The sequence below is a fragment of the Lepidochelys kempii genome, chromosome 27 (genome assembly GCF_965140265.1).
Source record: "Lepidochelys kempii isolate rLepKem1 chromosome 27, rLepKem1.hap2, whole genome shotgun sequence".
Lineage (NCBI taxonomy): Eukaryota > Metazoa > Chordata > Testudines > Cheloniidae > Lepidochelys > Lepidochelys kempii.
In genome coordinates, this window is record NC_133282.1 from 14,901,717 (window position 1) to 14,927,338 (window position 25,622).

The 25,622-nt window shown below is 55.2% G+C and overlaps 1 protein-coding gene across 15 annotated transcripts in view; it reads right to left on the minus strand.

Moving 5' to 3' along the window:
• The window catches only part of SRCIN1 (SRC kinase signaling inhibitor 1), a 190,538-nt gene that overhangs the window by 42,450 nt on the left and 122,466 nt on the right, over positions 1-25,622 (minus strand). For 12 of the 15 annotated variants that reach the window (XM_073326148.1, XM_073326149.1, XM_073326150.1 and 9 more), the window contains one exon: positions 24,901-24,924. The exons of the other annotated variants lie outside the window; for them this stretch is intronic. In XM_073326148.1, coding sequence (XP_073182249.1) covers positions 24,901-24,924 — 24 coding nt within the window. The remainder of the gene's footprint in view (positions 1-24,900; positions 24,925-25,622) is intronic. 15 annotated transcript variants of the gene reach the window in all.

The window sequence follows — 25,622 nt, forward strand, 5'->3', positions numbered from 1 at the left end:
CACTCCTCCTAGTTTAGTATCATCCGCAAACTTGCTGAGAGTGCAATCCACACCATCCTCCAGATCATTTATGAAGATATTGAACAAAACCGGCCCCAGGACCGACCCTTGGGGCACTCCACTTGATACCGGCTGCCAACTAGACATGGAGCCATTGATCACTACCCGTTGAGCCTGACAATCCAGCCAACTTTCTACCCACCTTATAGTGCATTCATCCAGCCCATACTTCCTTAACTTGCTGACAAGAATACTGTGGGAGACAGTGTCAAAAGCTTTGCTAAAGTCAAGGAAGAATACATCCACTGCTTTCAATATGGAAACCGGCTGGCTGTTGATCTCCAGGAATGCAAAGCTTGGTTTTAAACAGCAGACTCATCAAACACACAGAACAAACACCCCTGAGGTGCAGGAAAGGGGACATAAAAGGGGCAACATCTCTATTTTAAGACCAAACCCTCCCCCCAGTATGAAATGATAACAGCCATAATCGTCATTTAAATTAGGCATTAATTGGAAACTTTAATTAATCCTGGGGCATGAGGATGTTTTATGGGTTGAAAACATTCTCTCTGTAAATAACTGCCAGAAAATTAGATAAAGAAAAGGAGGACTTGTAGCACCTTAGAGACTAACAAATTTATTTGAGCATAAGCTTTCGTGAGCTACAGCTCACTTCATCGGATGCAACATTCATCCGATGAAGTGAGCTGTAGCTCACGAAAGCTTATGCTCAAATAAATTGGTTAGTCTCTAAGGTGCCTGCCACAAGTCCTCCTTTTCTTTTTGCGAATACAGACTAACACGGCTGCTGCTCTGAAACCAGAAAATTGGATGTAATTTACACTGAGACAAAACAGTCGGCAAAACGGGCCTTTAAACTGCAAACGGCAAGAAAACGGTTTCTCACTTCGAAGGGCCTGATCCTGACGGCTGGGAGCAGGATCGGAGCCAATGGGTCGGATCCAAAGCCTGAGAGGCTAATGGGAGTCTCTCATCTGGGCTTTGGTCCTGGCCCCAAGAGAGGTACGCCGGGGAGAGGGACAGGAGCTGGCTGCCGTGCTGGGCACGCTGGGATGGATTGTATCTGTGCTGCCCTGTGGCGTTTAGCGTGAGAGAGACATTTGGTACCCAGTGGGCAGCCGTATCTGGGCCAGGCTGGCTGCTGGGGCCACGCTGCACCTTTCAGCACAGCTGAGGGCTTACTGCGCCGTGTTTGTTAACTGCTCACGAGCACACGTACACAGGATGAGATCCAATCTGTGACCGGGGTGGGAGGCATGGGGCGACGGCCGGGACTGAGATTCCCATTGATCTTCACGAGCGAGAGGGCGAATAACGCTCAAGAGGCCACGTCAGGAACAAGTTGTTGGTCTGTTCCTCCTGCCCCAAGACAAATATCGCTCGGGCCACAGTCAGAACTGAGTCTGCACAGGCCCGTGCCCCGTCTGCTCCTGTGGCAGGTGGGCCACCCTGGCTCAGCCGGAGGGCTTACAAGCGTCTCTCGTCATTTCTCTCCAAACCAGATGAATCCACAAGACTTCCCCCCGCCCTTTCCTCCAGCCCCACCCCTGGTGCAGTCCTTTACCCCAGGAAAAGGGGAGTGCAACCGGCATGGTAAATTGCCACCGCTCTCATTGAGTAGCATTTCACGCCCATGTCACACCAGGGTACGTGATGCCACAAGACACAAGGCTGTGGAGAATCAGGCCTGGCTTTTTTCTGTTTGGAGGCCAATTCCATTTCAGAAGCAAGCCAACCAGCCCGCTTTTCTAGCTAAGCTGTAAATACCACCACTACTAAAGAGCTATGGAGGGTGTTCCAGTTATTAAGGCATGGACTGAGGAGATGGGTCTCAGTCCCTGGCTCTGCCACTGACTTTCTGTGTCTCCTTGGGCACTTCGAGCCAGGTCCTCAAAAGTAATTCAGCTCCTAACTCCCACTGGTTTCAACAGGAATTAGGCCCCTAAATACCTTTGGGGATCCAGACCTTAATCTTGGGATGTCTCTGTTTCCCATCTCTAAATTGGAGATAATTATGCTCCGTTTCTGGCTTCCCTATTGAAATTTTAAGCTCTCTAGGCTAGTGGCTCTCAGCCTTTCCAGAGTACTGGCCCCCTTTGAGGAGTCTGATTTGTCTTGCCTACCCCCAAGTTTCACCTCACTTAAAAACTACTTGCTTACAAAAATCAGACGTGTCACAGCCTACTTGTACTGAAAAGATGCTGACTTTCCCATTTTTACCATATAATTACAAAATAAATCAATTGGAATATAAATATTGTACTTACAGTTTGATGTGTAGTATATAGAGCAGTGGAAACAAGTCAATGTCTGCATGAAATTTTAGTTTGCACTGACTTCGCTAGTGCTTTTTATGTAGCCTGCTGTAAAACTAGGCAAATATCTAGACAAGCTGATGTATCCCCGGAAGACCTCTGCGTACCCCCAGTGGGTACGTGGACCCCGGGGTTGAGAACCACTGCTCTAGCGCAGAGACTGTCTCTCTCGGTATTGTACAGCGCCTGGCACAATGGGGCCCTGATCTCAGCTGGGGTCTCCAGACACCATTATAAAATACCAAGCACTTGTTGATTCTCCTCCCTAAATCTCAAGATGGTTCACGAAGGTAGGTGAGTTAGACTAGGGAGGAGGAAGGCTCTGCCCAGCTTGGGGAAGCAGTTCTCCCACAGTGAAGGTACACACCCACACAACCTTAACTCTGCCCCCTGGAGCGGGCAACAGTCACAGGGAATGATTTGCCTAAGCTCCAGCTACACTGACTATGCTCAGTGTCGCTGTCTTGATGGTCATTTTCCAGCAGTACGTCCCTTTCTTTCTCTCTGCCCCTTGGCCCCCCACTCGCCCATCAGTTGCTTTCCACCCCGAGCCCCTCTCCGCTCCTTCCCTGCCCCTCGGTGCTCCCAGACTCCCCTAAAGCGAACCCAAGCCCGGGCCGAACTGTCAAACCGACAAGGCTCTGGAAGGCTTTGAAGGGAGGGATGACGGGTTTGCACGCGTCCAAGCGAACTTCCCTCCCCGCCCGCTTATTTTGTCTGGAGAAGAAAATAAAAATAGATTGAACCAAGGGGGGAAAATATGTCTCTGGTGCTCTATCTGCATGACAATACAGGCCTTGTTAGCAGAGTGATTGCTGTTGCTATGCTAGCATCTTTGTTGCTAAGGGTTTTAGTGTGGGAGCCGCTCAGGGTGTCTGGTGAGCTCCAACATGCTTTGACAATTGGTCCAGATAGTTCTGTGGGGAGGCATTAGTTGATTTGGGGGGGGGGGGGGGGGAGTTCACAAGCAGGGCGTGGTACATCCAACTGTTCCGGGGGAGTTGATTTCCCACAGTTGCCCAGGTTTCAATTGACCCTGAGTAATTAACACCATCCAAAGAGGCTAATTACAGCATCTGTTTTAAAAAAACACAGGAGCTTGGAAATTAATTGATTTCCAGGCCAGAAGGGGCAATTTTCATCATCGAGTCTGACCTCCTGCCTAGCAAAGGCCAGGGGATTTCACTTAGCCTCACCTCGGACCCAATGACATCATGCTGGGGCTATGACATCACAGCTAGATGATGAAACACGAGGCTCCCAACCTCTCTCGGGACAGGTCACCTCTACAGCTGCATTTACTCCACTTGTACCTTATCCGCACAGCTGGGCGACTGATGCAAGCCCAACGCCGCTACCAGGAATGGGCCCTTGTGGGGAAGGTACCGAGATGGGCCTGGGGCAGCCCGGCTGCGGCTCCTTGCTTTGACACCTAAGCACTTTGCCAACGTGAACGAACAAAGCCGTGCGGAACCCCTGTGCAGGGTTATTACTGTCACTTGGGGCGGGGAGGGGACAACAAGGTGCAAAGATAAAGTGACTTGCCTTGGGTCACACAAGGAGCCAGGCTTGAGCCCCGATCTCCTGGATCCCAACCTGGTGCCTTAACCACAGCCCAGTGGCGGAGCCAGATTTTGCAGCCAGCCGGGTGATGGGTCACTGGTGGTGCCTCCCTATTCAATGAGTGCACCCCTCCTCCTCCTCGCCCCACCCAGGGGACACCAACCACCTGCGGTAGCACCCTCCACCCCAGCACCACAGCCCTAAACCCAGCCCGGTGTGAAGGGGAGGAGAGTGGGCCTGGCTGCGCAGGGCAGGAGCTGCCCCAGTGGGTGAGTGCAGCATGAGCTCACTATCCAACCCTGTATGAAAGGTGCCATGCACACACCTAACAACTGCCGGGGGGGGGGGGCAGTCACACCCCCCCGGACCCCTATTAGCCCTACCTCTCGCCCATCCTTCCTGTCCGGCAGCTGCTTTAGCTTTCCACCCCCAACAAGGCCCTTTGCTTAGCTCAGGCTGGACAGGGGAAGGGGTGTCATCAATTCACGCCCTGCACTGCACCCACAGCACTTCCCCATGGGCAGGGCCAGCAGCCAGCTAGGCTGCACCGCCCAGGGCGGGTGCAGAAGGATCCTGCTGGGAGCTCCTCTTTCCAAGAGGGGGACACGCCGCGGCGACCCCCACTCGAGAGCGAGGGCAGGAGCCAAGCCACCTGCAGGAACCAGGCGTGGATCCCACACCTGGGATATACAGAGAGGAGGCTGGCAGAGAGACGCTGCCGCCGACTTTACAGAGTGATGCAGCTCCGTCCTTGACCTCCCATTCACTCAGAGGGAACGGCTGTTTATTACTCTGCCTTGCTAACGACGGACCCTGCCATGAGATAATCTATTAAAGGACAGCCCTCCACCCACCCTGGCTTCCACCCCTGCCACCAGCTGATGTGAAGATTCCAAAGCAGCCCCGGAGACCCCGTGATCTCCCCCACCCACCGGGGTACAACCCTGTCGTATCTTCTTGGGTCACAGGCCCTAGCTGCCTTCCTGAACCCTGGGCCCATCCAGGCTTTCAGGGTGATTCTGCCCCGGCTGGAGTCAATGGCTGTTATACAGATGGCTGGGTGCAGGATTTGGGGGCTTGCTGTGACTTGACCCCCTGAGGCAGCTACAGACATCGTGTGGATAGGGCCTAAAACACATGCTGCCAGGGTCTGCTGCTGCCTACCCTCCCCAATTTGTCAGAGACCTTGGCCCCTGTGGAAATGAGCTGTCTGCTCCCAGATGCCACTGCCCCTCGCTCCCGCTCCTCAGCATGGTTTAGCACTGCGATTAAGCTGCCGTCTAAAGAGATGCAGCCACGTTATTATTGGGGGCCTGCTCGTGCCCCTAGCGAAATGAACAGCAAAGCTCCCGTCTACGTGGCCACGGGGGGGCCACGTGATCACGGGGGAGCAGCTCACTTTGTAAACAGCCGACTTCCGCCGGCGTGCCAGCCCTCCGGAGCAGTGGGGGAGATGGGTGCCAGTCATTCGGGGCAGCACGCAAAGCTCCCTCGGGGACCTGTGCTGGTGCCCCTGCTCACAGCACCCAGCAGAACCCCTTGCCCTCAGCAGGACAGTGCTGACTCGCTTGCTCTGCTTCCAACTTGGCCGAGCCGGTGCTGGGGGCAGGAAGAGGGAACAAGTCACAATACCCCCAGAGAACGGGGCCATTCCGGGCACTATTCTGCAGGGCTGATCTACCTCGGGGGAATCAGGCTTCAGCTATCGTGCAGGGGGGGCAATATATACTTGGGAGCAGAAGCTTTCACGTTGGAAACACACTGCAGTAGAGGCACTGTGGCCTAGTGGATTGAACACTGGACTGGAACTCCAGGGCTTTATTCCCAGCTCTGCCGGGCGACTTTAGGCAAATTACTGAACCATCCGGTGCCTCAGTTTCCCCACCTGCAAAGTGCTTTGAGATCTATCACCGGTGAGCCCAGAAGGGGCCATTATGCCCATTTGGTCTGACGCAGGCCAGAGGCCCTCCCTTGGCGAGTCCTGCTTCAAGCCCACACCTGACAAAGAGCTCCACATAAAAGCTGGACATGATTATTACAGTGCTCCTATATCACGTGGGATCCCAGAGTGGTGAGACAGGAAAGGGTCGCCTGCCAAGTGCTGAACATGGCATAATCATCATCTTCCCCTTCTTTTTATTGAGCGCCTTTCATCCCAAAGGCGAGGGAAAAGCTTATCTACCTGCCTAGCACATTTCAAAGCTGCCTCTGGCCTTGCTACCAGAGCGATGCGGTTATTTATCCTTACGTGCATGCTCTCACACAGGAGTGCACACAGCCAGTCACTTTGCTGGCTGATGCAGAGTGAACTGCAGGGAGTGGGGTGGGGGGGAATGTCAGCTGAGAGAATTCAATTCCCCGAGAGGAAATCAGGGCACTAGGTACACCAAAAAGTGCCGTGGGAGTTTGGGATGAAATTCACCCCCACGCACAAAGCTGGGGCGTCAGTTACCTCCTGCTTTAGATATGAAGAATTAAGTGGGATCATGCTAATTTACACCCGGGGGGCAGGTTTTCAGGGGCTCAGCACCCACAGCCAGGCCAGATTTTCCAAAGGACTCAGGGCCAGATTTGTAAAGCAACTGAAATCAATGGGAGTCAGGAACCTAAACACCTGTAAACACCCCAGCCTCCCTACAGCTCCCCCCATGACATTTTCAGCATCGGATGGGCCGAGTCCTTCGGAGAGTCCAGCCTCACTTGTGTGTGCTGATCCCGTCTGCGAGCCAGCCCCTGTGACCACCAGCGCTTCAGTACCCCTTGGCTTTCTTGTGCCAGCGACCTGCTGGGAGATGACCTTTTTATTGCTGAGCATGCATTCCACCCCAGGGCTACTAGGTCCCACTGCATCCCCCTGGGGAAGGGGGGGGTGGGCGCGGCTCTGCTTTTGTGCTGAGGGTGCGTTCTACCCCAGCGATGATGTACCGTGGAGCTACACACTGCGGGGATGGCGGGGGCTGCGGTAGAGATTTTAATTCCAGAGCATTATACGGAAAGTAAAGGAGGTAGCATCTTGCCTTTCATTTGCCGCACAGCCCAGAGACAGGGCTTTAGCTGGGCTTAGAGCTGCCTGCCAAACTGTTACCTCCCGGGAACAGCCATCTGATTTACCCTGTGCAAACCGGGGCTCTCCAGGGCGCTGGCATTGCCTTGCGCCCCACCACCACGACAGAGATGGCATGTTCTTGTGCATTTGAGAAGCATCGAGCTAGAGCGGACAAGGAAGGGCAGGGCACGGAATTGCCTCTAAGCAAAACCATGGCCTGTTTGGTCAAGGCCACCTGTCAGCTGCTGCTGGGGAGGGTCTGACGCCAGCGGGCTGCACTGAGCGGAAACCCAAGCAGCGCTTAGCCTTCCAGAGGGCAGCGCTGCCGGGCAGGGGATCTCTGGCGGAGGCACCAAGGTCAGGGAGATTATTGCGTGTGACGGCGGAGAAAACACACACACACGCCAGCTCCTCAGTCCTCCCCCAGCAAGGAGTCAGGACTGACCCAGCGTCCGCCGGGCCCCTGGGGGTGCAGGGCGGGTGCGGAAAGGCAGGCGGGAAGGAGAGAGAGAGAGGAAGGAAGTGCCAGAGAGGCTGGGAAGGGGAACAAGAGGAGCAGGGAGGAAAGACTTCCTGAAGCCAGGAAGGCAGCAAGGGCAGCAGGATGAATCCGCCCCTGTGAGCGGAGTGTGGGAACCCGGAGAAGAGAGGCCAAGGCAGGGCACGAAAGGGGAGCTGTGGCCCACCAGGGCTGACCCCTGCTATGCTGTCTGGGAGAGGCGATTGCGGAGCCAGCCCAGCGCCTTCCCCCCTGCAGTCTGACCCCCAAAAGGGAGGAATGGCCATTTAGCAGCCTGCTCCTCCTTGGCCAGCAGATCTCACAGCTGCTCCAGACAGGCCAGATTTCCCTGGAGTGTGACAGCCCCAGAGGGAGGCTGACAAACAGGCGGACAGATGAGCTGAGAAGTGCAGGGCCAAGGAACGGCATGTTGTGCCAGGCCCTGGTGTCGCCCGCGTGTCCCTGGCTTGGGTTTTCCCCTTGGGGTGGTAGGGAGTCGGTCACTGCACAAAGATCTGCCAGGCGCTGGGTGGACAGATGGCCAGGAGTCCCGCCCCACAGCCTGCAGCTGCTGGGAGAGGCTGCCGGTGGGGACTGGTGACCTTGCTTTGCTGTTCATTGGAGGAGCAGGAGTGAGGCACACACACAACTGCCCTGGCACTTGGAGCCCGGCTTGCCCATTGCCACTCTGCCTCGTGCCGTCAGCTGCAGCACTGTCCCACTGTAATGTACCAGGCTGAAGGGCGACCCCCAGGCACCCTCGCTCCCATCTCTAACCCCATGCTGGACACCCGAAGCTGCAAGGCTGGGATAATGGATGGGAAGCAAAATACAACTCTTTCCTCTACTGTCACCCCTGGCCCAGATCCCCGGTCCCTCTCTTTCCAGCCTCCAGGCTGTCAGAGAGGGGAGAAGAAGGGGATCTAAGAGCTGCCCTCTGCCCAAGGATCTCACAGCACTCTGTAATTAAATAGGTGTTCTCCCCATTTTACAGAAAGGGAAACTGAGGCATACGGCAAGCTGAAGTAACCCTGTCTCCCAAAGCAGGCAGAACCAGCTACTTCAGAGGAACGGGTAAGAACCCCACAGTGGGCAGAGGTGGGATAATCTGCCCCTTACACAGGCCTCCTTCTGATCCCTAACAGAGATTGGCTTGAGCCATGAAGCAGGACGCTTAACATTTTCTTTCTACATTAACTATCTTAACTCCGCATATACTGGTTATCCATGCCCTCTTGGAACCTTGCTACATTGTTGGCCTCAGCTGCATCCTGTGGCGGTGAGTTCCACAGTCTAACCACACAGGGCAATTCTCTCAGAAGTTAGCATTAGGGGGCGGACATCAGGAAACAGGGGGGCCCCATGCTACTCCTTGTAGACAAGGGTGTGCGATCTGTACAGAGAATGCACAAGCTCTATCTGAGCACATTCACTACACCCCTGTGAGGAACAGAGATATCATCATCTTCATCTTCCAGGTGGGGAACCGAGGCTCAGACTGACTAAATCACTCACCCACAGCTGTACAGGAAGTCCGTGGCAGAGTAGGGCCTTGCTCCTGGGTCTTCAAAGTTCCCAGGGGTCACTAACCACTGGACCCACCTTCCTCTCCAGGTTCAGCTCACTTACTGGGGGCCTGGGGTAGCAGAGCAGCAGGAGGGCTTGTCTACACTTGGAAATTTACCAGAATAAAATAATTATTATTCTAGAAATAGCTAGTTCGGGAAATTTCCAAGGGTAGAGAAGTCCTTGGCTGTTATTCTCCCAAGGAATTGAGTTAACAAAGGGCCTGTGTAATTCACCGGCAATGCTCTCCCCTATACACCTGGCCTGTGCGGGGTGGGGAGAGAGAGAGAGAGAATTCTCCCACCCTGGTCTCCTCCTGCCCCACTGGCTTCGCTGCTGTTTAAGCCTCTAATGCAAAGGGGAAGGGGGCTGCTTTTATCTTTTTTTTTTCTTCCCAGAGTTAAAAAAAAAAAGAAAAGATACAATTAAGCAATTCTCTTAGCTTCCAAAACCTCCAACAACTCCTTGCTTGTCTGCTAAGAAACAACTTCATTCTATCTGCCTGGCTAGATAAGGATGCCTCTCTCCTCCTGCATCCCCTCTAGCCCCTTCCCTCCTTTTCTTACCCCCAGCCCTGCTCCCCTCTTCGCCATGGCGGATACAGCCCTTGCCAGCTTTCTGGTGTTAAACAGGCTGTGCTGGAGGAACGGAGATAGGCCCCCAAACGGGTGGAGGAGACTTGTGGGGGGAGGCTGTGAATTCAGGTGCAACTGGGGGGGGATAAATGGGGATAGGTGGGGCATGGGATTGTCCCGCCAGCTCAAGCGATGGGGGAGGAGGGCATAGAGGGACACAGATCATCAGGCTTGTCAGCCACACCGCTTCGGTATGGTCTCCTCACCCATTTTTGATACCCCGGAAGTAGCCCAGATCCAGGGCACTGGGAAGCACACGTGGCCCTAAACCCAGCCAAGCCGAAGTCCAGGCCACAAAGAGCTTTACGCTCCCCGGTGAGTCAGAGAAACAGGGGACTTGGGGCGACAGATGCAGGGAGGCGCGGGGGGGAATTGTCACCTAGATGACTGCAGAAGGGTTTGGAGGGAAGCTGCTCCGTGCATAAGGGGCAGCATCGGGCTAGGGATTGGGGGAGGGTGCAGGCGGGGCCGGGCGGGAAGCAGTGATGAGGTTTAGAGGTTGATGGGGAGGACAATGGAGCCAGAGGCTGATGCGGGCTGGAGTTGGGGATGGGGAGGGACAGGTAGAGCAGAGCTAGAAGGCTCTGAGCTCCCTCCGAGCCAGGCACAAGAGGCTGGCATGTCCCAGCCCGACTGCCACGCCCGGGTCCCACCCTCACTGTCACCCCCACACCGAGACCCTTTCCCCAAGGCTTAGCCAGCCCGGTCCTCCCACCCCCAGCACTGCACATGCTGCAATCCTGGCCCCCAGGAACAGCACTGGGGGGGATCTGCAAGAACCCCACCGCAACCCCGCTGGCTGCCAGCTCCCATTCGCTCCGCCGGGTTTGCTTTCCCTTTCGGTTACAAGCGGCCTGCTCCCAGTTACTACACTCTAGCCAACCTCGCTCCAGCCTGGTCCTGCAGGGCGAATGGGAGGGGCACGCGCCCGGGGGGCAGATGCCCAGACTGCAAAGCAATGCGGGACTTCCCTTCGGCACACACCCCGGATAGGGGCATTCCCCGCTCCTCCCCTCTGACCCCCATCTGGGCTGTCCCAATTGGCAATTGCTGAACCTGCCCAACCAGGACCAACCCAGGGCTCAGAAGCAGCTGGCACGTGCCCGTACTGCATAGCGGCACCTCTCCGAGCTGCCACCTTGTCCTCCAGAACCTGAGTTTTCATTTACCCCCCAATGCCAGTCTCTAGCTGGCACGGTTGCAAAGGAAACACTCAGCAATGAGACCCGAGCGGGACTGCCAAAGAGCCTGCCGAGAGCCTGGGCCAAGAGCTCAGAGTGGGGCTGGCACCCTGTTCATCCCAGCGAGGGGCTAACTGGGCTGCCCCGGGATCCTACGATCAATGCCAACAGCGAGAATGACTGCCTTCCCGAGGTAGGACGGGAGACAGCCGGTCACAGAGCAGCACAAGCTGCTGGTTGGGACGGTACCATTTCGGTGCCAGGAAGTCCCATTGCTTCAGTGTTTCCATGCACGTCCCAATGGCAGGCAGCAAGGCCCGTGCTCCGAACAGAGCCAGAGAGATGGAGCGAAAGGATCGGCCCAGGTGATAGAGGCGAGGACGGGAGTGCAGGTGTCACTGATGAGCCAGTCCTAATCCCCGGCTCTCCCGGTGCAGGTGCTAAGGACAGTTTTGGGGGCACTCGGTAGCTATGAAGCCCGACTCTACTGGAGAACCAGTTTTTGCTGGACCTTGGGGGGGATCCCCCACAGATTCTGCCCCCCCACATGTATCTCAGAGCTGTTGAGAATTACATTAGCAATAAAAGGAAAACTAAACAGTACGCAAAAACCTCCTTTTACACACACACACGTTGGTTCCCAATCTCAGCCCCTGTCTTCCCCCAGCCCAGCCAGTCACAGCAGAGTCGCTGGGATCCCAGCCCCTAGCAGCAGCCCCCCCATGGCTAGCCCCAAGAGTTCCCCACACCCGAAGCAGCGAGGGGCGACTCAGACCTGACTCTGATCCGGAACAGACGAGCCCTTTTCATGTAGATGCTGCCGTATCAGGGTTCCTCGGGTCTCACCCCCGAAGACCCCAGGTGTCAGGCAAAGCCCCCAGGCCGGATCCAGTGGCTGGGCCTGGGCCAAGCCGCGGTGAGATGGGAAAGCAGCTGCTGCGGAGGGCTGGGGATGGCAGACCTGGAGCAGCCCGTCCCCAAACTCCCCTTTGCATGCTCCATTCGGTCACATTTTGCAGAGATAATGGCCTGGAATGCATTCAAGACAGCTGGGCTGGCAATAAATCGCCCCTGCGTGGATGGATGGAGCCCTTTAAAGGGCCCAGCCAGCCACTCTGCTCCATCAGCCGCTGCCCAGCGAACGTATCTAGCTTTGGTACTCTTTGTGTCTCCACTGCCGGGGTCCGGACGCAGGCAGCAGCCCACGAGAATGGGCTCTGCTTTGTCCATGCTTTGCAAGCAGACAGCACGGAGCTGGCAGGCCCAGCCAGGCCCCACGGCGCAACCAGTTATTTCCCGAGTAGATAAAAACACTTTCCGGCCCCAGCTCGGACACTGAGTGAGATTAACTCCCCATAATCCCCTTTCCGTCAGCAAAGCCAGCATCTGACTATGTCCCCCACCCATCTGGTGAGGCTCTGAGTGTCCTCAGCCCTGCAAGGAGACCCAGGAGCTCAGCCTCCCTGGAGCATTGGGCCCTTCTAGAGATGACAAGAACAGACCTGTCTCCAGCTCTGCTCCTCTCTCCATGGCTTCACAGAAAAGATCTGTCTGGAAGCTCAGTACGTGGCTAAACCTCAAGGGATGGGTCTGTGGCCTAGCACCTAGCCTCCCAGAAGCCACCGATCCAGGCACATTACTCAGAGAGGGGTTTTGGGGGGCACTGTGGTCCAGTGACTAGGCACAGGAGTGGGACACAGGAGACCTGCCTTCTGCTCCGAGCTCTGCCTCTTACCTGGCCAAATTTGTGCTGCTGTTGCCTCTCTGACGGCAAGCTCTTGGAGGGTCTGTACAGCACCTTGCACCACAGAGCCCTAGTCTTGGTTGGGATCAGGTGCCACTGGACCACTAATAACATTTACAGCCTGGTCTCGCGCTCAGCATGTCAGAGGTAGGAGTTAAAACGAAGGCGCAGATGCTGTCCCAAATCCATCTTTGCTCTCTTCCAGCCAGATCACCTGCCCCACTTCCATCGGGTAATTGAATGTCCCCTGGCTCCCCCTCCTTTGGTCCCCGTTTGCTTTTGAAATCCCTTGCTCCGCTCTTCCAGTAGCCTGGCCCATGGGAGTTTTCATCTCTTGCGGCTGGAAGCAGGTCAGGCAGCATTCTGCTCACGCCATGAGGTGCCCAAGGAGAAAAATGATTCTGCTAACCACAGGAAAGGAGCCAGAGCAGGAGGGGAAGGATGGCCCGAGGGCCAGGGCACCCACCTGGCTCTCAGGAGATTCTGGGTTCAGTTCCCTGCTGTGCCCCAGACTTGGTGGGTAAATGTGGGCTAAGGCCTGGTCTACACTTAAAGTTTGGACTGATGTAGCTACATCCCCTAGAGGGGTGAACAATCCACACCCCTGACTGGCACAGCTAAGCCGACTTAACCCCCAGTGTAGACGCGGCTTGGTCGATGGACAAACGCATCTGTCAACCTAGCTACTGCTGCCCAGGGAAGTGGAGTTCCTACAGCAAAGAAAAACCCTCTTCTGCTGCTGCCCGCTGCATCTACGCTGTGGGGTTATTGCCACCGAGTCCCCATAGTGTAGGCAAGCCCGTAGCCTTGCTGTACCTCAATTCCCCCTGTCCAATGGGGACACAGCCCAGCCCTGCCTCCCAGGGAGGTTGTGAGGGCAAACAATAGATCAGCGATTGTGAGAGGCTCCATATAAGTACCTTAGCTAGACAGGCACGTTCCAGTCATCTGAGCACAGTTCCAAACCCTGGGTCTATGATTCCCCATTGATAACACAAGGATGGTAATGCTGCTACAACCCCGCGTGGCCACCGGGAACTTCACCGAGAGCACTCGAACCCTCCTGCGCTCAAAGCGCAGATCCTCAACCTGCTTGAGCTGGAGGAGACTCTCCAGTAGCAGCTTGGAGACTATGACACACAGCTGTGCAGTTCCGACACCATTCTGCCGAGGTGGCACTTACGCACCAGCGGGTTTAGGGCATGCACACGGGAACTGGCAGGATTAGTGGGTCAATATTTGCAAACCATTGTAAGGAGGGAAAAGAGCGGAATGTTAATATCCACACATCCACGGCCAGGTTTTTTATTTCCTCCGAGCCTGTATATTTTCCCTAGTTAAGTGGCATTTTGAGCAGGGTTTCAGAGCACAAAAGGGATGGAAAAAACAGCTGCTGGGCACCCCTCCCCTCGACACCTGGAAAAGCCATTACACTGACACCCCAGCTGTGAATCCCCTGCTGCTCCTGCCCGGATTGCCCCAGCCAACCCAGGCCAGAGGCTATTCGGTTTCGTGCATTTGAAAAGAAGATATTGACGTGGTGTGAAATCTCACTCCCAGAGACATCCTCTCCCTGGGTGTCGGGGATGGTTTGCTTTGAAGGCAGGGCCGCTCAGCATGCGGAGAATGCAAAGGGATGGGAGTGACGGGGAGCTGGGAGATCTCGGCACAGCTGGGACGCAGCCTGAACAAGCCTGGTTTCAGAGTAGCAGCCGTGTTAGTCTGTATTCGCAAAAAGAAAAGGAGTACTTGTGACACCTTAGAGACTAACCAATTTATTTGAGCATGAGCTTTCGTGAGCTACAGCTCACTTCATCAGATGCATTCCTCATCGAAAGGTCACTGGAAACCTCCTGCCCCGTCCAAGGTGCTGCTGTCTGTTTGGGTAACTGTGTGAAATGACTTGGGGGTCCAGGTCTTGGCAAAGTGGTATCCGTATCCCAGACACGGCCACGAAGGGCTAGGTTTTCACGGCCCACCCCCTGCTTGCATTTCGCATTTGCTATGGAGCTGCCAATGCTGCTCGCCTCCAGTGGGCTCGTGATCCCCGCCTCCATCCCCCACTTTACCCGTTTTCAAACAAGCACCTTTGTGCTCTCCCCCCTGCAGCCCCTCAGGCTTGGGGGTCACTCCCCCTAAACAGCTGCAAAGCCACCTTGTGGGCCTCCTTCAAATCCCTCCTCAAAACTCTCTTTTGCTGCGACACCGACCAAAACACTAGCCCAAGGCTGGAGTCAAACTTCTCATTCTTTAAAAAAAAAGGAGTACTTGTTGCAGCTTAGAGACTAACCAATTTATTTGAGCATGAGCTTTCGTGAGCTACAGCTCACTTCATCGGATGCATACCGTGGAAACTGCAGCAGACTTTATATACACACAGAGAACCTGGATTTGTGCAGGAAATGGCCCAACTTGATTGTCATGCACATTGTGTGGAGAGTTGTCACTTTGGATGGGCTATCACCAGCAGGAGAGTGAATTTGTGTGCGGGGGGTGGAGGGTGAGAAAACCTGGATTTGTGCTGGAAATGGCCCAACTTGATGATCACTTTAGATAAGCTATTACCAGCAGGACAGTGGGGTGGGAGGAGGTATTGTTTCATATTCTCTGCGTGTATATAAAGTCTGCTGCAGTTTCCACGGTATGCATCCGCTGAAGTGAGCTGTAGCTCACGAAACCTCATGCTCAAATAAATTGGCTAGTCTCTAAGGTGCCACAAGTACTCCTTTTCTTTTTGCGAATACAGACTAACACGGCTGTTACTCTGAAACTTCTCATTCTGTGTCTCTCTCCTGGTCTTTCTCCTTTCTCTCATTTGAAGGCGGCTCCTAAGGAAATACAGTTCCCCTGCTTTTGCCCAGCTTTCAAAACCAAAACCTCCCTCCTAGACACCAGCGGATGCCTGTGACCAGGGTGGGGATGTCACCCCGTATGCACACCCTCTCCTTTGGGCTGGGATCAGCAGCTTGCGTTTTTTGTCCTGGAAACGCCACCTCCAGAAGGAAAGCCAAGGACCAGAGGCTTAAGCGCCAGATGTGCCATCTCATTACTCAGCTCCCAGCCTCTGCTCAAACACTGACATCAGGACACATCTGGAGAGGGGACATCCGAGCTCTCTAGCCATTTACTGCAGGTGCGACCCTCCTCCTGCATGTCCCAGAGCTGGTGAGCCGGCCTCTCCCAGGGGACGACAATTGAGAAGTGAACCTGGTGGTCTAAACCTCTCTGCACCTTTATGCAGTGTGCTTTGTGCCAGCTACTCCCACACCAGAGGTGGCCGCATTTCAGTGGGGGTATGCACAGTGTCATGAATGAACCAGTATTTAGGCTCTTAACTTTGGAAGTTGGGAGCGTAAATACCCTTGAGACCGGGGTTGGTATATACACACACCACTGCCCTGTAGTGGCTGAAATCTGAACCTCTCCATTGTGGGTCATGGACCCTATACTGCTAACAGAAAGTCTCCTTTAGGTCAAGTGCTGGGGGGGGGTTGGGCATTTCGAGCAGCAGGACCTGAGTTCTACCCCTACTGCCTGCATGGAATATTGAGGGGCTAGATTCTGCAGTGCAGCAAATACCTCTATGGCCACAGCTCGGTAACTGGTGACCCCTTGGGGAGGAGATGCCGTAGAAAACATTCACGGAGGGGTCAGCAGCAATTTTGCCATCACACCCAACCTCAGTTGCCACCAAAATCAAATGTTCTCTTCGCTCCCGTGACAACTGCTGGGGCTTTTCCGTGTGGAGAGGCCTGGGTTTGATCTCAGTGGACCATGCGTGATGGCTTCACTGCCACACTGCGTAATAAGTGAGAACATCGTTACTTCCTGTCCTGGATGGGACCGGGAAGCGCACAAGAGGAATGGGACAGAGAAATAATCAGGAGGCAGAGTTTCCCCCACAACATCTCCAGATGGGCCCCAGGCTGCAGCCCAGGAGAGTCCAAAGACCCCTGCAGTTCAGGGGTGTTCTGATCATGGCCCATTCCAGTTTGGGGGCAGAGGTTGATCCCTAGAAGACGTCCCCCCTTGGGTGGTTTCTAAAGCTCTCAGTTTGGCTTCAACATTTCCCCCTTCTCACCCCTTCCAGATCACAGCCTCACCCACCTCCTATCCCCCAGCTGGGTCTCACTGCCGAATTAATAATTCATCCAACGTCTAATGCTCAACATTTTGTCAGGATTATCCTGATTAACCCAGAATTAATCCTGATCTCAATGTTAACTGGATTAATGCTAAAATCGGCTTAGTGGTTAAACCGGACCCCTTGACTAACTCATTGGGCCTCGGCAAACAGATGTGTGCGGGCTGCCACTGGGAGCCAGATGTGAGAGGGAGCTAGGCAGGGACTTACCAGCCTTGGAGAGGCCCCACCAGGTATTTATTGAAGAGGTTACCCCTGAAACAAGGGTCCTGATAGCATTGAAGTCCACGCTAATCTCTGCCAATGCACAGGCAAAGTGCTTGGCTCTCCAGCAGAGGAGAGGGAGGGAGGGAAGGACGGATGGGAACAGGAAAGAAAAGAGGGAGAAAAGAGAAGGAAAGAGGGAAATAGAAAATGAACAAGAGGGAAAGAGAAAATAATGAGATAAAAAGAGAAACAAGAAAAACAGCAAAAAAAGAACAAAAGCAAGAGAGAAAATGAAATAAAAACAAACCCGAGAAAAAGAGAGAGAGAGCAGGAGAGATATAAAGAATGAGAAGCTTCTCTCCAGCCTTGGGATTTCCAGTCTCCCTGTTCCCACCTGAGCCCTCTAAGTCCTCTTGGTAGGTAGCACAGGGGGCTGCTAGCTCCCCTCTGTGTACCAAGCCCCTGCCTGGCGGGTACCTGCAGCCCTTCACTCCTCTGCCTACCTGCTGAATATTTAAAAGCCTTGATTCTCTGCAGCCTCATGAATATTGACAGCAGTTGGTTCCCTGCCACCTTAGTGCGTATTGGTGATGGGACCTTCACAGCCGCGAGCGGGTGGCCCAGGGCTGGACAGCAGCTCCATCCCCACGGAGTGCGACCCGCCTGCTCAGGAGGGGGTTGTTCCGCAGGCCACTGCCTGCTCTCCCCAGCAGTGGCTTGGCACTTTGGAGGGTGAGGGCACCGCGATTGAATCCTGCAGCACTGCAGTCCCCTGCCTCCCAGGCTGCCATCTTTGCACCTGCCCTGCCCAGGGGAGGATGCTTTGGGATTCCCCTTCAGAAGCCCATCAGTGCCGCTCCCAACATGCCCTGGAGGGGTTGCTGTTGAGCCGGTCCAGCCTCATCAGAAGGCAAAACCTCAGGCCTGTGAATCAGCCAGGCCTCAGTCTTGACCGGTGCATGGCAGCCCAGAGCTCGCTGCCCTAGCATTCCCCAGCCCAGAGCCAGACTACAGGGGCCTCTCCAGTCAGAGAGCAGCAAGGGGGGCCCCCCACACCAAGACCAACATGGGCCCCCAAGCAGGCCCGGCCTCAGACACTAGGCAACCGCTTGACAAACTAACTCAGGTCCGATGCCCATCTCCCGGTCCCGCAGCAGGACCAGAGAGGGCAGCAACATCCTCACGCAGCCTCTCCAGCTAAAGGACTCGAAGGGGGAGCCACTGGTGCTTGCCCCCCCCCGCCCCCGATTGCAAGGCCATCCCCAAAAAGGGTTCTCGGGGCAGAGCGGTCTCTCCTGACGCTACCGCAGTCCAGATCCGGCAGGTGGGAAGCAGTGCCAAGCACAGGGAGAAGGAGGGAGATGAGAGGAGTTGGCCTGGACCTGCCATGGCCCCTCTGATCACAGTGATAATCGCCAAACCAACAGCTCCCCGCTCCTCCTGACTCACTCCCTCTCCTTGAGTCCAGGGGCACGTGTCCCCGCTGGGAGCCCCACAGACTCTGCCCCAGAAGAGCTTTTTATTGGGGTGCCCTCCCCTTCTCTCCTGACATCTCTCAGCTCGCTCCCCATGAGCCCAGCAAGTGCCCTCAGCGGAGAACGAGCAGAGAGGGGAGATGCCCCGGCCTGCACTCATGACCCCTGGGGATGAGCCAGATCAGAGGGAACGGGGTCCCCAAGGGAGCAGAGCCTGGCTTGGTGACTCCTCCAGGGTGCTCAGGGAGACGGCCTTGTGGGGGACATGCAGCAGAAGGGAGACACCCTGGCCCCCCAGTGTGGGGTGGGGGAATCACAGACCCGGATTCCCATCCAGTGGGAGTAGATACCAACAGACACTGGCCCCTAACCTGCCCTGGGGAATGACAAGGTCCTGGCACTAGCGATGTGCGTGTTGAGATACCCCAGACCTGGGTTCCTATCCCACAGCACGACATACCAGCCCCACACACCAATCCCTGGGGGAGGGAGGGAGGGAACGGACGGAGCTTTCGGGAATCACTGATTCTTCTGTAAAGATGATAGCTGCGAGAGAATCCCCCATCCCCAGGCTGTTCATCCTGCAAGGCTGGGGCAGGCAGGCTGCCACCCCATGGCATTGCTTCCCAGCCCAGCGGGATTGCCCAGTGCACTTGGCCAGGCTGGTCACATCCGCAGCCAACACCAGGCGTGCTAGGAGACCGCGGCTCACTCTAAGGCTTCTAATCCATTACAGCCTCGGCTGCCACTGTCTCCGCAGTCGACATTTACCCTGGCAGGTTCCTACATCAGCTGGGTTAAGCTGAGGCCTCATTAAAGCTCTCTGCTCTCCAGGGACGCTGCCTCGCACAGCTTCAGCCCCCCAAAACAGCAAATCGCCGCAGCCTACTGGGGGATGCCCAGAAATCAGAGAAAAAGTCGGGAGGGGGGCGGGCAGCCCCTGACTTGGGCTGGCGAGCACACTCAAACCCACTCCTGGGGCATGGCTGGGGGTTTGGCCCCCACAGGATACTGAGGATCTAGCCCCCTCAATCATATATACTGTCCCCTCCTCTGGGCTTCCTCTGTTCTGGTGCTAGGTTGGGCCCTGGGCAGGAGACCCATAGCACCAACCTTGCTGCCCTATTTGGTGGGGATTCCTCCCCACCCACCCCAGGAAAGCCCCAAATTGCCGTGAGCCCCTCCACCCCAGAGAGGCTGGCAAGCGCTGGGGGAAACTTCTCCCACCCCCACCTCTGCTCCCCCAAGCATCCATGGGCAGTGCGCTGTGGCCCACTGCGGGGCGCCCCTCAGGCCAGCTGGGGCGTGAGTCACGTGGCTGCACCCAAACATCCTCACCTTTTTAGAATAACCTCCCACATATCCTGCAATAAAAGCCTGTCTCCCCAACAGCCTGAGCAGCACAGCAGAGACAAAAGGCCAGCAGGAGGGCATGGGAATGAACATTTATTGCATTCAGGAGCAGGAGTGGCAGGATTACAGGAGCTAAACCTGCTTGGTATTTGCCTGTCTCCTACGAGTAAATAGCACTGCTGCGTATAGGATTGGTTAGGCAAACACCTCGAGTCTCCAGTCCACCAGCGGAATGGGAAACGCTTCCAGGAGTCCCACACCCACGCCAGACATGAACAAACCTCTGCCCACACAGGACTTCCTAGCTGATGTTATGCTGCAGGTGGTGGGCATTTGGGACAGAACTCTGCTTGCTCCAGCAAGCACAGGGCCCTGCCATTTAAGCTACAGGAGAATCTCCATTTGCTGTTAGCAGTATGATGCTTATGACACTAAGCTGAGACATTCCAGTTTCACTCGGCAGAGGGCAGCAATGCACACTTTCCTCCTCACTCCAGCCCATTACAATAGGATGTTTCAGTAACTTTTATTCTGCTTCATCTGAAGTTTCCAAAAGTTCTGGGGCTCAACAGGAGTTTTCCTGGAAGGACTAAAAATACCTGCGCTGAGCCCTTTCTTTTCTCTCTGTTCAGGCCACAGGTGACATGAGTTTTAGGAGGTCTCATCCCTCTCCTTAGTAGGTATTTGTCCACATCGCAAACACAATCTGGCTTTAAGAGTAGTCTCTGCACAGGATCATTCCAGGAGAAAGCTAAAGGGGCAAGGGGTGGTATTGTTTGTGGAGAGCAACGAACACCGGGTGCTGTGGATCAGGATTGACGGGCATTGGCAGAGCTGTGTGTGAGATGCTCAGGACTGGAAGAGCATGGGGGTGGTGGGGTGGGGTGGAGGTGCATTGGTAGACCTGCCCCGGATAAGACTGCACAGAGGCTGCCTGCATCCTGCTTAGCTCTCAACTTGCATTAGCCAGCTCTGACTTTCACACGAGCCAAGTTCTCCCCTACATTCTACGTGTAAGAGACACCCCATGCCCCCAGCAGCCCGGGACAGGGATGGAGGGGGGTAGGGGCTTTCCCAGGCTCATGCCCTGTCCTCCAAGGGTGGGATCTCCTCCCAGTCTGGAGATCCACCCTCATTCACACTAGCCATGTTCTCAATCCTGGGATGAGCGCTCAACTCCCACTGACTGCCTTATTGCCAGTTATGCCCGGCGGGGGGAGAATGGTGGAGCAGGCCCTTACCGAGTGACTTGGGCTGAGAGATGGAAAAGTTCATCAAGAGGATCAAACTCCCCAATCTATTTGACAATTACAGGAGCTAAGGGCCCTGGCAGATGTCTCGGCTCGCCCCATCCCCGTTGCCTGGGCTGCGGTTGCTAGGTAACCGAAAGGTCGCTGGTTGCCAGGCTGGCTGGCTGAGGGACTCAAATATGCAGTGGGGCAAGGAGACCAGAAGCTCCGTGACAACAGCTGTGGAGAGAGGTTGGATTGATGGGCAGCCTGACTGATAGGATACGTCATGTGTGTGATGAGCTGGGGCTGGCTCAACCCTGCAGGGCCTGGCGTTAGGATGGGGCAGGGAGCGGACAGGTGCTTGGCACAGACCCCATGCTGGGCAGGAGAGGGCATGTCAGCAGAAGGGCCTCCTTGTCTGTCTAGGCACCTAAATAGCCTCCATCATGATAGTCCCCCTCCCCACTGCATCCTCCTCCTCCAAACAGGCTAGGGACAGAGGGTCTATGGCACGCCAGATCTCGCCTAGCTTGGCCCCATGTAGCCTGATACAGAGGGCAATCTCTCCATTTATGCAAGCTCAGAGGTGCAAAAGAGCTCTTGCAGGCCAGGGGAAAAGTAGGCAGCTTGAAAATCCCCAGGATATGCCCCTAACATCTGCTCTTGGAGAGCCTTTCCTAGGTAGACCAAGTGGCTCCCCCCTGGCTGAGTCCCCGGGGCTTGTGCCCTTCTGAGTGGTGGGGTCAGATAGCTGAGGACCATGCCTTGCATGACAGACAGTGATTTAACCCTTCATGCCCTTCCCCATATGGGGTATGGGTCACAGCCTCCCTTAGGAGATCCAGCCAGGGAGGCTGCTAGGCCATGCCACTAATCTCTCCTTCCCAGCCAGAACTGTGAGTGAATGTCACCCAGCCCCAAAGACCCAGGCTGTGTCCTCCAGAAAGAGGCACCTCCCATTGCACAGCCCCTGGCGGACCACCCCACACCCGTGCTGAGACAGCGCACCGAGACCTCCCGGCAACGCTGCCGACCTTGACAGGCTGCTGCGGCATCGCTCAGCCAACAGTTCAGTGGGGGAAGGTGGTGGGAGGAAAGACTCTGTGAAACAGGCCAACTTTGCACTGCACAACAACGGGGCGAAGGCTCACCCAGGCGCTGCCAGTGAGGAGTGGGAAAGCCAGGGTCCTCGGCCCTGCCAGGAGGGGCCTGTTGGGATGCCGGGTTGCGGTTTAGGAGGTGACCATGCCCAGAGCAATACAATAAATAATAAAAAGACTTTACCCTCAGTCCAAGGATGCCAGAGTCCTTTACAGACAATCATGAGTTAACCCCCTGCTGCAGAGCATGTATCATTAGCCTCATTTTACAGATGAGGAAGCAGACACAGGGAGCTGGAGTGACTCACCCCTAAGCCATCTGCTGAGTCTGGAACCGGACCCAGATCTCAGAACTCCCAGTCCCGTGCCCTAGCAGCAACCAGCCCCTTCCTCTCCTGGGGGGTAAGAAGCAGGAGTCATTCCTCAGAGGGGAATATCACAATTTCTATTGCTCTGTGATTTGAGCAAACAACATTCCTGACCTTGAAATATTCCCGCTGTCTGCTCTAAACGACCTTAACCAAACCAGCCTTGAGTGACCAGCTGAGAGCTGGAACTCCGGGCTGGTTGGAGACCCCGCAGCTGTGGGTGAAGCCTGGAGGCAGAGATGGTCGATGGGAGGTGGGATCACCTGTCACTGCCTGTTCCTCCGGCTTCCTGCTGCGCCCTTAACGCCGGCGTCATCTGTTACCTTGCCTGGGAGGTTTACAGAGAGGGCTGCAGCACCAATGCACGCTAAGGCAAGTCCATGGTTTTCCCGAGCTCCATTGGGAAGAAGGGTCTGAATGACCTTGAAGAGTTTCCAGCCCACATCACATCCCTGCTGCTGCTCACGTTCCACCAGCCCGTAAGATCCATGGGATGTGGGGGAGCAGCGATGTCGAGAGAGGGAGAAAAGCCTGATCCATCTCAGGCGAAGACCCAGAGCAACCAGCACGGCCCAGCCCTAGCCTAGCTCAGTCTGCCTGGCAATACTTCCCCTGAGCCAGTGCTGGGGCCCAGCTATGTTGTAAGTCAATACTCGGACACCAAGCCCCTTCTCCTCTCCGGAGCTCTGGCGAGACGGTGCCAACGAGGACAGTGCGGCTCCCCTGCAGTTCCCTTAGAGGTCACTGTGTGAATCACCGCGAGGGGAGGTTTCCGAGAGCTCTGCAGAGCCCTAGCACGGGATAAGGGGTGTGAACGTCACGTGGCAAGAGACGAGGAGCCGGTGGGAAGATGCAAGGAGGGAGCGGATAATATTCTATTCATCTCAGGATCTAACTACCACCAGACCGAGCGTGTACACAGCACCATGGGCAGCTTTACATAGACAGCCCCACCAGACAAGCTCAAGGCACCATGCAGAAGGGAGGCAGGTGTTCTCCCTGCTTTACCAATAGGGAAACAGAGGCATGGAGCAGTGACACAAGCCACACCCAAGCAAGCTAGTTGGTGCCCAGAGCCTTGCTTCAACCACTAGGCCAAGTTGCCTCTCAATGTTCCTTGTTATCTCTGCTAAGGAGACTCAAATCTCATGCTTCAGGGTATTTGTTGTCCTGCCACAAGGGCCAGGAAGGAATCAGTCTCTCCCCTGCGCAGCACCACCCACCTGGTCAGGTGCATTATGATGATTATTATTGCCTTCCTCTGACCTATCAGAGACTGGGCACTGCTGGATCCCAGGCTGGTCTGTTCCAATATGCTACGTTCGCCATCCCACATCGCTTAGAACTGGTCACATCGGGGCTTTGACACCCACCAGACAAGATCCTAACCCCTAACCCGGATTGCTGGCTTCCCAGCGGACTGACCAGCCTTGCCTATGCCCTGGTGTGGCAGCTCACAACCAGACATATCACACAGTTCCTGGTGTGCAAGGCCTCCATGGCACCACACTGCAGCAGAGGGTCCAAAGAGACTGTTTTATTGGCTTCAAACTTCAAGGTACTTCCGGGCTAGTTTTGTTATTCTTTCCAAGTCTGTTACAAACCGGATGCTAGTTGCGTATCACCCTTAACAGCTCATTCAAGGTATGTCTATATTGCACTGTAAACCCAGGCTCAGATGTGGGTTTGAGCCCTCCCCACCCCCCATCCACACACAAATCGTTTGGAGGCGGGAGATGGGATTTAAAAACAACTTCTGCCTTTCCCCACCCCGCTGGAACCCCAAACACAATAGGCTTGTGCACAAGAAGCAAAAAGTGAAGCCGATTGGTGCGGCGTAATCGTGCAAGCCCAGTGCAGATTGACACTCTGCACGCTGCACATGGTGGTGGGGAGTGGTGAAAATGGTGACAAGCAGACCACAGGGGAGGGAGGCATTTGGAACCCTCTGGTCTGTGGATTGACCAGGAACAGGCTGAGGATCTGAATTATTTCTCTCCCATCTAGGACTTTGACCTAGCACCTGGGTGAAGAATTTGAACTGGATTCCTGAGCCCACCTGGAAAGGCCCAAGCCTCCGTCTCCACTCACGGCTCTTTCCCCAGAGTCAAGGAGCCAGGATTCTGCTCTCTGCTACATGGTTGTAAACCCAGAGCAGACACCGATTGAAGTGCTTTAACTGAATTTACAGGGATGTAACTGAGAGCCGAAGCGGACTCTGACACGCAAGAGCCTGTCCTGCAGAACCTGGCAATAGCAGCTGCGTCCTTCTCATGAGCATCAACCGCTCCTGACTCACACCCCCCAACTAGCTGAACACTGCAACCCTGATGAGAGACCCCGGACTCCCAACCCCCAGCTGCGCACACAGAGATGGAGAAAGGGTGAAAAAGCGCATGCATTTTCAACAGAAGCGTGGGGGGGGAAAACAATTTCAGAAATACTGACCTTAAAGCTCCAGTAGTTGGGTTGCTAACAAAACAAAACAAAAAAAAACACAAAACAAAACAAAAAAAATACCATTAAGATGCTGCTTGGAGAACCATTGACTTTAAACTGGGAGATGAAGCCTGGTTTTGTTTCTGTTTAAAGTCCCCTCCCTCGGGTTTTGTTTAGCATCATGCTGCTATTGCCTCTTGGTGGGTGGGGGCACGGGGGTTGGGGGACCAGGGGAACATGCAGCCAGGCGATAGGGGACAAACACACATGAGGGTTCAATGCAGGTTCGGAGTCAAACGGAAGAATGGAGGGGGCATTATGATGCCAGGCCTGGATAGGAGGATGCCCCAAAAAGTTCATGCCATCATGTTGGATATTTCTAAAGACTGCTGGCGCTGCCCTCCTGGGCCGGCTTCCCTGCTGGGTGGGTCTCTCTCCAGGGAAGTTCTCTTTTAAAGGAATTCTCCCGGCCCATCCTTCTGTCCCCAGCAACCCTTGTGGGGCTGATCCTGAGGGAAGGGACCAGAGCGGAAGTAGCTGGTGCTCCTTTAGAGTGTTTGCAAGGCTAGGAGCATTGCTTGCATCTAGCCGACATGCTTTGGAGAGCGACAGGAACTGGGCCTCAATTATAGCACACAAGTTCCTGGATAGACAAGCAAACCAGAGGCCCTGGGATCCTTCCCTTAGGGTTATGTCTACACTGGAACTGGAGGGGTAATTTCCAGCGCCAG